The sequence below is a fragment of the Procambarus clarkii genome, chromosome 58 (assembly GCF_040958095.1).
Source record: "Procambarus clarkii isolate CNS0578487 chromosome 58, FALCON_Pclarkii_2.0, whole genome shotgun sequence".
Classification (NCBI taxonomy): Eukaryota; Metazoa; Arthropoda; class Malacostraca; order Decapoda; family Cambaridae; genus Procambarus; species Procambarus clarkii.
In genome coordinates this window covers 21,510,316-21,526,739 of record NC_091207.1, presented here as the reverse complement: position 1 = coordinate 21,526,739, position 16,424 = coordinate 21,510,316, and the positions used below count along the sequence as shown (strand labels likewise).

Here is a 16,424-nt window from a genome sequence, read left to right as displayed (position 1 = left end):
CCACAATAGAATCTCATATTTCAAAATATAATATTTTGACAAGAATATTTTCTCCAAAATACTGTAGAATCTCCTAGATTCTAATTTGCTCTGATAAAGGCGAGTTGAGCCGAAAATGCGTTTAGCATTCTCCATTTTTCACATGTGGTTTTTCCGCATACTTGGATCAGTGTTTTCGTCATTTTCAAATATTTCTTTCCAAATTTGTTAATATAATAATATTAATTAGAATATCTTATATATATATATATATATATATATATATATATATATATATATATATATATATATATATATATATATATATACATATATATATACATACATACATACATACATACATACATACATACATACATACATACATATACATACATACATACATACATACATGCATACATGCATACATACACACACACACACACACACACACACACACACACACACACACACACACAAAGGAATGCTAGAAAATTGCAAAGGGATGAGGATGGGAAAGGGTGGTCATTAAGACGAGATCTTTCAAAAGAAGATAGAGAGAAGCTGAAACTGAACCTCGCCGAGGCAAAACATTTAAATGAGAGCAGGAATGAAGAAGAAATAAATTCTTTTTTCTACAAAGTGATAGGGGTAGGCAAACCAGTAAAGTGGTACATAAAGGCAAACCAACAAAATCAATAGAGAGAGGGGGAGTGAAGAATAAGGAGAGGGGGAACAAGTTCCTGAAGATTGCATACACCAACATAGATGGAGTGAGATCGAAGATACTGGAGTTAAGTGATGTAATACAGCTGCAGACACCAGACATTGTTGCACTCACGGAGACAAAACTTGAAGATGTAATTTTAAATGAGGTCATATTCCCGAGGGGCTACTCAATTTGGAGACGGGACAGAAAAATTAGGAAAGGCGGTGGCGTTGCTGTGCTGGTAAAAGAACACCTAAAGGTGAAGGAAATAATGACTGCCAATCCACAAGAAGTTGACATAATAGCACTAGAGATCTGCTATGAGGATGATAAACTAATGATGATAAATGCATATAGTCCACCGCCAAGCAGCACATGGTCAAAGGAGGAGCTAGATAGTAAACGTGAAGGTCTTATAACAATAATGAGAGAGATTATAGCGAGAGCGGATAACGATAGATCACGACTGTTGATAGTCGGTGACTTCAACTTGAAATCCATAGACTGGGAAGCATATGAAGCTAAAACAGAAGATTTTTGGACCTGTAAATTTGTAGACCTCATCCTGGAAACATTCTTGTATCAACATGTTAAACAAGCTACGAGGATGAGGGAAGGGGACGTTCCCTCCATGCTAGATTTGATATTTACCAGGAAGGAGGAAGAGATATTTGACATTCAGTACCTTCCTCCCTTGGGTAAAAGTGACCATGTCTTTTTGGGAATAAAGTATGCAATGCGTTATAAGCTGGAAGAAAATAAGGAGGTTGAAGCAGTTGAAAAACCAGACTTCAGGAGAGGACATTATGGTGACCTTAGAAATTTTTTTAGTGAGTATAATTGGACAGACTTGATGCTAGGCAAGGAAGTGAATGAGATGTATGTCAAGTTTTGTGAAATATATGATAAAGGCACAAAAAAATTTATACCAAAACAGAGATGCAGAACTAGGAAACAGGATTGGTTCAATAGAAATTGCGAGAGGGCTAGAGACCGAAAGACACAAAAATGGAATCAATACAGGAAGAGGCCGAACCCCCAAACATACCAGCGATACAAAGATGCGAGAAACAACTACACGGCAGTGAGGAGAGAGGCAGAAAGAAATTTTGAAAAAGGGATTGCGGACAAATGTAAAACAGAACCAGGTCTATTCTATAAATTCATAAACAACAAATTGCAGGTAAAGGATAATATTCAGAGGTTGAAAATGGGAAATAGATTCACGGAAGATGAAAAGGAAATGTGTGAAACACTAAACGAAAAGTTCCAAAGTGTGTTTGTACAAAATGAAATCTTTAGGGAACCAGATACAATAAGAATTCCAGAGAACAACATAGAACACATAGAGGTGTCTAGAGACGAAGTGGAAAAAATGCTCAAGGAGCTCGGTAAGAACAAAGCAGCTGGCCCAGATGGCGTTTCACCATGGGTTCTGAGAGAATGTGCATCTGAGCTCAGCATTCCACTTCACCTGATCTTTCAGGCATCCCTGTGTACAGGAATCGTAGCAGACGGGTGGAAACAGGCTAACATAGTTCCAATCTACAAAAGTGGCAGCAGGGAAGACCCCCTCAATTATAGACCTGTATCATTGACAAGTGTAATAGTGAAAGTATTGGAAAAACTAATCAAAACTAAATGGGTAGAACACCTAGAGAGAAATGATATAATATCAGACAGACAGTATGGTTTTCGATCTGGAAGATCCTGTGTATCGAATTTACTCAGTTTCTATGATCGAGCCACAGAGATATTACAGGAAAGAGATGGTTGGGTTGACTGCATCTATCTGGACCTAAAAAAGGCTTTCGACAGAGTTCCACATAAGAGGTTGTTCTGGAAACTGGAAAATATTGGAGGGGTGACAGGTAAGCTTCTATCATGGATGAAAAATTTTCTGACTGATAGAAAAATGAGGGCAGTAATCAGAGGCAATGTATCAGAATGGAGAAATGTCACAAGTGGAGTACCACAGGGTTCAGTTCTTGCACCAGTGATGTTTATTGTGTACATAAATGATCTACCAGTTGGTATACAGAATTATATGAACATGTTTGCTGATGATGCTAAGATAATAGGAAGGATAAGAAATTTAGATGACTGTCATGCCCTTCAAAAAGACCTGGACAAAATAAGTATATGGAGCACCACTTGGCAAATGGAATTTAATGTTAATAAATGTCATGTTATGGAATGTGGAATAGGAGAACATAGACCCCACACAACCTATATATTATGTGAGAAATCTTTAAAGAATTCTGATAAAGAAAGAGATCTAGGAGTGGTTCTAGATAGAAAACTATCACCTGAGGACCACATAAAGAATATTGTGCAAGGAGCCTATGCTATGCTTTCTAACTTCAGAATTGCATTTAAATACATGGATGGCGATATACTAAAGAAATTGTTCATGACTTTTGTTAGGCCAAAGCTAGAATATGCAGCTGTTGTGTGGTGCCCATATCTTAAGAAGCACATCAACAAACTGGAAAAGGTGCAAAGACATGCTACTAAGTGGCTCCCAGAACTGAAGGGCAAGAGCTATGAGGAGAGGTTAGAAGCATTAAATATGCCAAAACTAGAAGACAGAAGAAAAAGAGGTGATATGATCACTACATACAAAATAGTAACAGGAATTGATAAAATCGACAGGGAAGACTTCCTGAGACCTGGAATTTCAAGAACAAGAGGTCATAGATTTAAACTAGCTAAACACAGATGCCGAAGAAATATAAGAAAATTCACCTTCGCAAATAGAGTGGCAGACGGTTGGAACAAGTTAAGTGAGAAGGTGGTGGAGGCCAAGACCGTCAGTAGTTTCAAAGCGTTATATGACAAAGAGTGCTGGGAAGACGGGACACCACGAGCGTAGCTCTCATCCTGTAACTACACTTAGGTAATTACACTTAGGTAATTACACACACACACACACACACACACACAAACGAGTTAATGGTGGTTAATCCTTTTTTTCCCCGGAATTCGGCCTGCCAAATCATATAACAACCAAGTACCCATTCGCCCATTCGTTGCTGGGTGAACAGAGGCTACAGTTAAAGATTGGTACCCAGTCAATCCTCCCTGCCAGGATACAAACCCAGACAAAAGTGCTCACAAAACACCGGCGAGTGCTTTACCACTGCGCCACGGTGATTGTATATGTACAGTGACGATCTTTATGTTAGATGAATTAAGTGCTACGATTATCACATGATGATGTGACACCAGGAGGTGCCGGACATCTGACTCCAAATTATTTTACTGTTGGGAGATATCACAGCTATTTAGGGGCAACATCATAATTCAAACATAAAGAAATTTACATTTTGTGTAAAGGGGATAACCACATTACACTACACAATCAACACATGATAACTACATTTTGAGGGTTAAACAGTACAGTATGTATAGCAATTCTTATAATTTGCTAATGTGTAAAACCAATTGAAAACTATTACTGGTATATTCAAGTCTCATTTGATATTTTCTCATCTGAAATATGTAATTACAAAAGCTTTAGCTAGTCATTTACCTGCTCTCTTTAACAGAATTACTGTTAATAACTATGCCCAGTATAAACTTTAGATCAGGCACTGGGAACTTCCAACTAGTAATGCATTTTGATCTGGCTTATACAATATCTTCAAAATTTTATATTTTGTACATCTTTAGCATCCAGAATTGAGTATTTATTTTAAAATAAGTTTTACATGTACAGTAACAGTACCTGGAATGATAAGCTACTAGAGTCTGCTCTTTATATTGTTAACATCGCTCAATGCTTATATCCAACCCACAGCAAGTTTAGCAATAGTTATTACAGCTGTAGGTTCTTTGCATAAGTAGAGGTTTCCCGTGTCTGCTCTAGACAATGAATCAAATACTCTAGAAACAGTATTGATATTATATTACGTGTATAGAATAATTTACTCCAAAATAAGTTGCCTCAATAATTATGATGACATGGTTATTGTAGTATGTCAGTGAAGCATTGTATTAAAATTATTATACTCTACTAATGTCCTTGAATTTATGTGAATACATATTTTATTTGATGTCCAATTTGAGCATTTATTTAACATCAAATATGTTTTATTTGATGTCCAATTTGAGCATTTATTTAACATCAAATATGTATTAAATGAATTTGCACAATAAGTTATGTTAAATATGGCAACAATGCAAATTACAGTATTTTAATTAACCTGAACTTTGGATAATTTCCTTGAATTCTGGTAAAATATTCATGGGTTATACCTACTTGCTCTGTTGAGGGTATCATTATAGTGTACCATCAAATTGTATACACTAACACAGGGAGTGAGATAAAAAAAATACTGAAACTAAGTGATGTAATACAGCTGCAGATGCCAGTGTTACACTCACGGAGATGAAACTCAAAAGGTGATATTTCAAACGAGGTTATATTCCCAAGGGGCTACTCAACTTGGAGACAGGGCAGAAAAATTAGGAAAGGTGTAGGTGTTGCCGTGCTGGTAAAAGAACACCTAAAGGTAAACAAAATTATGATTTGCCAATCCACGAGAAGTTGAAATAATAGCACTGGAGATTTGTAATCAAGATGATAAATTGATAATCATAAGTAAATACAGTCTACCATCATGCAACACATGGACAAAGGAGGAGCTGGATAATAAATGAGAGGGCCTCATAACAATCATAAGGTAGCAATAGCGCATAAAGATGAAGTCACACACTACCAGCAGTCGTGACCTAACTTGAAATCCATAGACTGGAAGACCTATGAAGCTAAAACGGCGGACTTTTGGACCTTTAGATTCATAAACCTCATCCTGGAGACATTCATGTATCAATGTTATTCATGTTAACCCCTGGGCTGCTCTTGTGATTATAGCCTGCAACACACTCGGGAGCAAGAAATAAAAAAATAATTTTTTTTCGTCTTATAAAAGTGTTCATTTGTGTTCCCTGATCACAGGAAAAATAATAAAAAAATCATAGGTGAAATATTTTGGCAGCAATAGGGCAGGGAAGTCTGGCAAAATAGAGGCGTTGACATTGAAAGCGTCAGAGGCGGTCTGCTCCGCCCGAGCTGTCTGGCGGGAGTTGTCACAAATATATTATGATCTATTTACTTATTTCAATGTCTCTGATTTTTTCTCAGTTTTTTAAAGTAATATTATTCAATAGTGTGTAGTGTGATATATTTATATAATAAAATGTGTGAACCAACATTACAACTAAGCTGGTAGGGTGAGTTAAGACAGGGCTCACAGGATGAGTAAGCCTTATGGGAAGCCCAGGCACTGGGGCTAGCTAAGCCAGTAAAACCCTGTCAGTCAGCAAGCAAACCTACAAAGCTGTTTGAGCTTCCTTCCACTCAAGCACATGGGACTGACAGAATGTATACCACACCTCCAAAGAGAAGAGCGGGCAGTTCGCTAACCAGGACAACTCTAGAACTTCATAACGAACCCAGTACAGACATGAAGAAACGCAGATCCATCACGAAAGCATAATCCGGGTAACCGGGTAATGGAAGATCCTGTGTATCGAATTTACTCAGTTTCTATGATCGAGCCACAGAGATATTACAGGAAAGAGATGGTTGGGTTGACTGCATCTATCTGGACCTAAAAAAGGCTTTCGACAGAGTTCCACATAAGAGGTTGTTCTGGAAACTGGAAAATATTGGAGGGCTGACAGGTAAGCTTCTATCATGGATGAAAAATTTTCTGACTGATAGAAAAATGAGGGCAGTAATCAGAGGCAATGTATCAGAATGGAGAAATGTCACAAGTGGAGTACCACAGGGCTCAGTTCTTGCACCAGTGATGTTTATTGTGTACATAAATGATCTACCAGTTGGTATACAGAATTATATGAACATGTTTGCTGATGATGCTAAGATAATAGGAAGGATAAGAAATTTAGATGACTGTCATGCCCTTCAAGAAGACCTGGACAAAATAAGTATATGGAGCACCACTTGGCAAATGGAATTTAATGTTAATAAATGTCATGTTATGGAATGTGGAACAGGAGAACATAGACCCCACACAACCTATATATTATGTGAGAAATCTTTAAAGAATTCTGATAAAGAAAGAGATCTAGGAGTGGTTCTAGATAGAAAACTATCACCTGAGGACCACATAAAGAATATTGTGCAAGGAGCCTATGCTATGCTTTCTAACTTCAGAATTGCATTTAAATACATGGATGGCGATATACTAAAGAAATTGTTCATGACTTTTGTTAGGCCAAAGCTAGAATATGCAGCTGTTGTGTGGTGCCCATATCTTAAGAAGCACATCAACAAACTGGAAAAGGTGCAAAGACATGCTACTAAGTGGCTCCCAGAACTGAAGGGCAAGAGCTACGAGGAGAGGTTAGAAGCATTAAATATGCCAAAACTAGAAGACAGAAGAAAAAGAGGTGATATGATCACTACATACAAAATAGTTACAGGAATTGATAAAATCGACAGGGAAGACTTCCTGAGACCTGGAATTTCAAGAACAAGAGGTCATAGATTTAAACTAGCTAAACACAGATGCCGAAGAAATATAAGAAAATTCACCTTCGCAAATAGAGTGGTAGACGGTTGGAACAAGTTAAGTGAGAAGGTGGTGGAGGCCAAGACCGTCAGTAGTTTCAAAGCGTTATATGACAAAGAGTGCTGGGAAGACGGGACACCACGAGCGTAGCTCTCATCCTGTAACTACACTTAGGTAATTACACTTAGGTAATTACAGAAGGTGAGCCGCAAGGGCTTCCCGCACCACATGTGACGGGATGCGGGAGGCCGAAAACCTCCGAAAGGATGGGACCAAGGAACCCACAGGATCACGGAGCTGAACTTGCGAAGGGGTAGATGCCAAATCCAAGCATACGAGGAGGGAGCAAAAGAGAACCCCTCTCCTTGTAACACCAAGCCCTGCTCCAAGGGAACAAAAACCCAGGCGGGGTCCAACGGGGCCCAAGGCCCCCAAGTCAACCCATCCCTTGCCCCGGGAACCTCACCCAGAGGACCTGGGGCCGAGCCATCCTCCAAACCCCCCACCTCTAAAGAAAAAGCAGAAGCAGCCAAAAAGCAGGAACGAAGGGGGCCCACTGGTCAGACCCAGAAGCTCCGGCCAGAGGACAAGGCTTGAATACCTCCGCCGTCACCCCAGAAGGGGACTCTCCCAAGACTGCCCGAGTCTCAACACCAACTAAACCCTGCCCTGACTCTGAAACCCTTAGATGTTTCGGAGCCGGAAGCAAGGGGGGAGGAACCGGATGAACAACTGAAGGGGAAGGACAAGAAGGAGCGGACAGAACCAAAGTCGAAGAGACTCCCACCCCCAAATCTGGGTCCCTATAACCAAAATGGGGCAGTCTCAGGGCATCCGGGGAAGCAACGAACTTATCATGGTGCAGCAACTTGATCCTAGCATACAATGCAGCTGCTGCCTGCACCCTTAGATTCATGGAAACCAATGACTTCCACAATCCAGGCCAACGTGGATTTAGAGCAGGAAGATCATGCCTCTCACAGCTACTTGACCACTACAACAAAATCACTAAGGCATTAGAAGAAAACATAATGCAGATGTCGTATACACAGATTTTGCAAAGGCATTTGACAAATGTGACCATGGAGTGATTGCACACAAAATGAGGTCAATGGGTATAACTGGTAAAGTAGGACCTGGATACTCAATTTCCTGTCGAACAGAACACAAAGAGTAACAGTCAATCAAGTAAAATCGAGTCCGAGCGCAGCTAGAAAGCTAGTACAGTAATGCCATATCAGCTTGGATAGCTCCGGGGAGCCGACGGGTTTTCCCCCAGAAAAAATCTGATAAAGAAAGATCTAGAGGTGGTTCTAGACAGAAAACTAACACCTGAGAACCACATGAAGAACATTGTGCAAGGAGCTTTCCAATTTCAGAATTACTTTTAATGGATGGTAAATACAGTAATAATGAAATACAGTAATAAAGAAACTGTTCACGACCTTAGTGAGACCAAAGCTGGAATATACAGTGGTTGTATGGTGCCCATATCTTAAGAAGCTCATCAACAAACTGGAAAAGGTGCAAAGACATGCAACTAAATGGCTCCCAGAACTGAAGGACAAGAGCTACGAGGAGAGGTTAGAGGCAATAAATATGCCAAAACTAGAAGATGGAAGAAAAAGAGGCGATATGATCATTACGTACACAACAATAACAGGAATCAACAACATTGATAGGGAAGGATTCTTGAGACCTGGAACTTCAAGAACAAGTGGTCATAGACTAAACTAACTAAACAAAGCTGCCAAAGAAATATAAGAAAATTCACTTTCGCAAACAGAGTGGTAGACAGTTAAAGCAAGTTAGGAGAGAAGGTGGTGGAGGCAAAAACCTTCAGTAGATTCAAAGATTTATATGACAAAGAGCACTGGGAGGACGGGACACCACGAGCATAGATCTCATCTTGTGAACCCCAATAGTTGTCTGTAAAGCTTTGCTGACTTTCTGGGTGCTTTTCTGGTGAAATGATGGAATGTCATTTGCTCTCTGCACTTCTGTGAAGAGGCTCAGGTTCTGAATCTGGTCCCTAGTAAGCCAAACAAAACTCCTGCAACCGATATTACTTGTAGGCTGGAGCAATCTGACTGAGGTAAGTAAAGAAGGCCATCAAGGTATGCCCAAAAATTTTTGTTTGGAGAAAGGCCAGTCTAATAAATGTAAAATATTCACTTGTCTGCCAGCACCGCTGGCAGTCTATATTTTTGGGCCAGTTTTTTTTGGTCAAATTTTTTTGGCCAGTCTAGTGTAAATTATTTTCCAACCAATCTTTATTACACTATTTTAACTACTTTCCAAAATATCTTTTTATTTTTCTTATTAATATAATTCCCAAGTTATTCATTCACACTTTTTCTGCTTTACTAATTTTTTCATATATTTTCTTGTCTCTCCATACTCCCATTTTCTTGTCTCTCTTTTCCCCTTCAATTTGCATTCAATGTATCCACTTTTTCCCTTGTCAACAACTACACCAGGCATTTCCTATCATAACAATTCATGCAATACCAAACATCATCTTTGCATTTTTAATATTATCATATACTGTACTTCCCATAAGTCATAAAACCAGTGTTGAATGTGATGAAAAGCAATTTTCTGGGCGAGCTCCGGAGACTCCCTGAAGTTATCAAACTGACATATGCCATATTAGTTTGGTGCCATCAGTCCCTGGAGTTCTAGCGCCTATTGGGGCAACAAGCCAGCACCTAGCCCCCTCAGAGAGGCACAGGGAGCAATGGCTATATGAGCACTCTACATTTAGAGTTTGTCATCCTGTCTGCTATCGACTGGGGAAGGCACCCAGAAAGGTAGGTGAACCAATACAAACCTCTAACTGGTTAAAATTGCAACCTATGTCTGAACAGAGCTAAAGAACTCCCCCCAAAAAGAAAACAATGAAACAAGCAAATCGTTATCCAACTAACCCGCTCTTTAATGCCCCCCCTCCCTTGACAGGGGAAAGGGGAAGCCTGCTCAGGCAAGCCAGCCGCTTCACCCCCAGCTCGTAGAATGATGAAAAACCGCCAACCGGAAGCAGGGAGGGTGTCAGGGAGCCTCCGGAGCTCGCCCAGAAAATGGCATTTCATTACATTCAATGTTGGTTTTCTGTGATGAGCCCCATTGGGTTCCTGAAGCTAAATACACAGATAAGTAAAAACAGCGACTTACCCGGGACCTGCAAGACTGCAGGTCTCACAACAAAGATGAGACAAAAGGTCACGACAAATGTCCCAAAACAATACAAGGCCACAGAGGGCCCGGAACGTTGGCAAAACATTTGGAGGCCAGGACCCTGTTCAATTTCCAAAACCCCCATGCCCAAATGTCGACCCAAGACATAGTACTAAAGACAGCAGCAAAAGCAGTATACTTCCTCACTTCATGGGCACAAGGGTAGCCCACAGGCTGGCTAGACTTGATAATCCTGCGGAGAACCTGAGAGACACGAGCCCTGGAATAGGGAACCAGGGAAACTGGATCCACCCAGAGCACATCCACGGTCGCAGAACCAGTGGAGAACGGGAAGCGATGTAAAGCCGCAACTGAACATAAAACATGATGCACCCCCAGTCTAACAAACCAAGCATCAACAACCCATGGACCCCTCAGAAACCAGCTGTCTCATTCTTCGCTAGAAAAGAATTCGAGTGCTGCAAACAAACAAAACGACCCACAGAACCAAAAGAGCAGAAACCCCTGTGCCGGAGAAGAGCATGAAGCTCCCCCCTTCCCCACCCAACCCCTAGAGGCTAAAGCCAACAAGAACAAGGCTTTAGAAAACAATCCCGGATTGAAGGGGGCCATGACAAACCAAGGAGAAGAGAGAAACGAGAGCACCTGGTCCAAAGACCAAGAAGGCTCAGGAGCACATGAGCAGGCCGGAGGTGAAAAAATGCACGCGAGAGCTTGCAGAATGGTGCGTAATTGACATCCACCCCGAACACAAGCTGGATCGGCTCCTCCAATGCCACACGATAAGAAGTGACAGCATTCGGCATGAGATGCTGGTCAAGAAAAAGTCAAGAAAGAAAAGACAAAACAACCAGAACAGACACCAGCAAAAACCTACAAAGGGAAAGGAAATGGAGGAAAGACCACCAGGGAACTTCATACTGTATCTGAGAGGAAGACTGCAGGTGGGACACCACCAAGGAAGCCACCTGATCACCATACAAGCGGTGATATACCCATGTCAGAAAACCAGACGCGAAGAGCGGAAGAGGAAGCTGAACCAGCAAGGTAAATCACAGGCCCGACCTGCTGAAAGAGGCGGAGCTGCAGAAAGACACCCGGGTCTGGACACCAAACAAGCAGCGCCTGAAACCAAGGCTGGGCCGGCCACCATGGTGCCAGGAGAAGCACTCTCCACTGATTGGATTTGAGCCGTGTCAGAATCCAAAGCAACAGCTGGACCGGGGAACAAAGGTACTGGAACCCCCACCCCGACCAGTCCTGCTGGAAGGCGTCTACCGCGAAGGCCTTGCAGTCGGGTAATGGCGCTACATACGTAGGGAGACGCCGAGACCACGCCAACGCAAAGAGGTCCATCTCTGGATGCCCGTACGTCCGACAAAACCAAAGGAAGGAGGGGGGGTCGACCATCCATTCCATGAAAAGGGGAATGAATCGTGACAGGCCGTCTGCCAGGACATTGGACACTCCCCGAATAGGAACGGTGTGGAGCGCTAAACCCTGAGAACTCGGCAGAAGAGCAACCGAAGCGATCAGCCCCAAAGACCCATGAACGAGACAAAGAACAACCATAGGGGTGCAACCTGAATGGAGCCCGATCAGAAAGCCCCGAGGAAGCCGAATCTGCCGCAATGCCAGCCACACAGCTGCAAACACCTGCACTGTGCATTGAGCCGAATAGAAAGATAGAGCCTGACCAGCCTGGTGAGCACTGGTCACTAAGCCCAAGCCGAGGCGGCCGTGAACCATTGAACGCAGGAAGGGGAAGGTGCCATGGCACCGAACCCCAAAAAACCTGAAGATGAAGCCGGTGACTCAGCAACCTATGGAAAGACACCGGGGTGCGAACCCCGCGGTTGCGCGAAAGGCGAAAGTTGCTACCTTGAAGACACCAGAACAGCCTCCGAAGCCAAACCCTGCCCAGTGGGTAAACCAGCATGGCAAAGAACACACTCCTACACAACTGCTAGAGCAACTATCAACAAAAGAGCAACCATCAAGAAAACCATATGCCCAAAAGAAAACATGACAAAAGCTCCTCCTGAAGTAACACACAAACAAACCTGTCACCAGAAATCGTCTGCTGCTGTAGTGTACCCCACCCACCAAAAACCCACTCCCTATCAAGACGCAAGACGGGAAGCTCAAGACCCCTGACGGGCCCTAAGGGCGAGAACAGGGTTAAGCAACGAAGCCCTCAAACGGGAGCGAGACCCGAACGTCCCAGGGAAGATAACCCTAGAACATAAGGGAAGTATTTACACTGGGCACCCATGGAAGGGAACCTTAGGCACATGCAGCCTGGTACCCCCTAAGTACACCTGGCCACCACACCACACAAAGCTGGCAAAGCCATGAATAGCAAAAAACAGTCAAAGAAAGCAAGGCCAGAGGAGACTTGTTGACATTGGCACATCAGTCAATGAACTGAGGGTGGAGTGGCTGGCTCACCTGAGTGGGATCCCCCTTCCCCTATAGGGGGATGGGGGGGACACTAACAAGCGGGCGTGCTAGTTGTTTCGTTGTTTTCTTTCGGGGGAGTTCTTTTGCTCTGTTCAGATATAGGTTGCAATTTTAACCAGTTAGAGGTTTGTATTGGTTCACCTATCTTTCTGGGTGCCTTCCCAGTCGATGGCAGACATGACAAACTCTAAATGTAGAATGCTCATATGGCCACTACTCCCTGCGCCTCTCTGAGGGGGCCAGGTTTTGGCTCGCAGCTCCCGGTAGGCACTAGAACTCCAGGGACTGATGGCACCAAACTAATATGGCACATGTCAGTTTGATAGCTTCAGGGAGCTGACAGGGCTTCCCACGGAAAATTCATCTTGTTACAGTCTCATCAAAACTATCAAAGGTATGTTAATTAGTGCATTATGATATGTTTAAATGTTCACAAGAGCCAGCAGATAATCAGGGTATAATGCTAGTCTAGAACAGCCCTTTTTGTCTGAAAGGCCATATTTGTTATGCTTTGTTTCCTTGCAGAACTTCCAATATTGCATCAAGTAGATGGAACAGGAGTAACCCCAATTATATGAACAATCTGGAAAACGCAATTGGAAGAGCTAATCGAGTCCCCATATATGGACCCCTGCACCACTGTGTTATGTAAAAGTTAATGAAAAAAAAAAAAGTCACTAAGTCCACTCAACAGAAAGCATAGTGCAATACTCACCACAAAGCCAGAAGCAAAGGAGAACCACAAATGCTGGATCATCACGCGCAAACTGGGCCTTTGTCTCTGAAATGTTATGAATTAGCGATAAAACATCATACACAGTAAATTTTTGATTCAGCAAAAAATCAGGACTGAATGTGATGAAACAGCTCTTTCTAGGAATGTGGGGGGGCCCTTAGTGCTTTCCTTGTAGTTAGCTACACTAAGATGGGTCTACACATACAAGTCACATCTATCCTAGGAGTCCTTAACCCATGGGCTGTGCCACTGTTTTCACCATGCGCATAAAATATAAAAATTCTAAACTACATCCTATATTTTTTCTTCTAATATTGTTAAAATACATTCCCCGATCACAGGAAAAATAATACAAAATTGTATGTGATTTACGTTGGCCATGGTAAAGCCTGAAAGTCTCATGAGTGCATGAATCATGTGCACTCATTGAGTAATCGCCTTCCCCATCCCCCTGTGGTGGTCCTCCCGAGTGAACCATCAGGCCAGAGTTGCCACGAAAATAATTTTTACATATTTATTTCAATATTTCTAATTAGTTTTTCTGTGTTTTTTGAAGTAATATTATTTAATAATGAATCTTTTGAGAAATATACAGTACAGTACTGTATATAATAAAATGTATGGAACATTGGAATGCATAAATATATTCATGTCACTAAGATGCGTCTATATTCTTTGCTTACAACAACAATACAACATTCTATTTTTGGTGTTATTTTACTGTATACACTCTTTATGTATAATTATGTACATTTTTATGCATGATTATGAGCAACTGAGCCATTCTGATGAGTGCGGTAATCTCATAACTTGTAGTCAAGAGCTCTACATGTTTTGCCTGAAATTGTAACTGCAAGCATTGAATATACTGTATAATATTTTCTCCTTATTTTTAATGTTATACCATGGTTTTTCCAAGCACAATGATACAATTGACTGTTAACAGTGTTATTTGTATCACAGAATGTGTAAATCATAGGTACGTACAGATGTATTTGTATTACTAAGATACGTACTATACTACATTATTTGCTAAGGAATAATAAAACATTCTATTTTCGTTGTTGTTATACTGTATACACACTTTATATATAACTGTGTACAGTTCATTTACATGCATGATTATGAACCACTAAGCAGTTCTGGTGGATGTGATAATGAAATTCAAAGACAGTATAATACTACACACACTACCAGCAGAATGTGCCAGCAGGTGACACAAAATGCATCACAATATGCTATGCACATCACTAATTCTAGGCACAATGTTGATATTTTTTATCAACATCCTGATTACACACTATTCTTATTTGATAAATATATATAATAAAATGACTTGACTTGAGAATGGTCCAGGATGGATTCTCATCGATTTGAGAATGGTCCAGGACGGATTCTCATCGATTTGAGAATGGTCCAGGACGGACTGAAACGTCGTCGTCCCTTCACCTTCTAGTGTGGTCTGGTCAACTTACTTTAGCCACGTTATTGTGACTCATCGCCTGCATATAATAAAATGTGTGGAATATAGCGATATTCAAAGATATGGGGCAAATGTTAGTGACAAGATTATTATTATTCTTAGAACAAGAAAACAGTGCTTTTGTTATTATTACACTGCATATACACTATTTATATACTGTATATAACTATCTACATTTTTGTGCATCATAACAAACCACTAAACTGGTCTGATGGGCCCGCCCACACACACACACACACACACGACTGTTGATAGTCGGTGACTTCAACTTGAAATCCATAGACTGGGAAGCATATGAAGCTAAAACAGAAGATTTTTGGAACTGTAAATTTGTAGACCTCATCCTGGAAACATTCTTGTATCAACATGTTAAACAAGCTACGAGGATGAGGGAAGGGGACGTTCCCTCCATGCTAGATTTGATATTTACCAGGAAGGAGGAAGAGATATTTGACATTCAGTACCTTCCTCCCTTGGGTAAAAGTGACCATGTCTTTTTGGGAATAAAGTATGCAATGCGTTATAAGCTGGAAGAAAATAAGGAGGTTGAAGCAGTTGAAAAACCAGACTTCAGGAGAGGACATTATGGTGACCTTAGAAATTTTTTTAGTGAGTATAATTGGACAGACTTGATGCTAGGCAAGGAAGTGAATGAGATGTATGGCAAGTTTTGTGAAATATATGATAAAGGCACAAAAAAATTTATACCAAAACAGAGATGCAGAACTAGGAAACAGGATTGGTTCAATAGAAATTGCGAGAGGGCTAGAGACCGAAAGACACAAAAATGGAATCAATACAGGAAGAGGCCGAACCCCCAAACATACCAGCGATACAAAGATGCGAGAAACAACTACACGGCAGTGAGGAGAGAGGCAGAAAGAAATTTTGAAAAAGGGATTGCGGACAAATGTAAAACAGAACCAGGTCTATTCTATAAATTCATAAATAACAAATTGCAGGTAAAGGATAATATTCAGAGGTTGAAAATGGGAAATAGATTCACAGAAGATGAAAAGGAAATGTGTGAAACACTAAACGAAAAGTTCCAAAGTGTGTTTGTACAAAATGAAATCTTTAGGGAACCAGATACAATAAGAATTCCAGAGAACAACATAGAACACATAGAGGTGTCTAGAGACGAAGTGGAAAAAATGCTCAAGGAGCTCGGTAAGAACAAAGCAGCTGGCCCAGATGGCGTTTCACCATGGGTTCTGAGAGAATGTGCATCTGAGCTCAGCATTCCACTTCACCTGATCTTTCAGGCATCCCTGTGTACAGGAATCGTAGCAGACGGGTGGAAACAGGCTA

General features: G+C 41.3%; 1 protein-coding gene across 6 annotated transcripts in view; it reads right to left on the bottom strand.

The window, feature by feature from the left end:
* The window catches only part of Unc50 (Unc50 RNA binding protein), a 68,548-nt gene that overhangs the window by 37,364 nt on the left and 14,760 nt on the right, over positions 1-16,424 (bottom strand). For all 6 annotated transcript variants that reach the window (XM_045757985.2, XM_045757986.2, XM_069306666.1 and 3 more), the window contains exon 4: positions 13,610-13,675. In XM_045757985.2, coding sequence (XP_045613941.1) covers positions 13,610-13,675 — 66 coding nt within the window. The remainder of the gene's footprint in view (positions 1-13,609; positions 13,676-16,424) is intronic.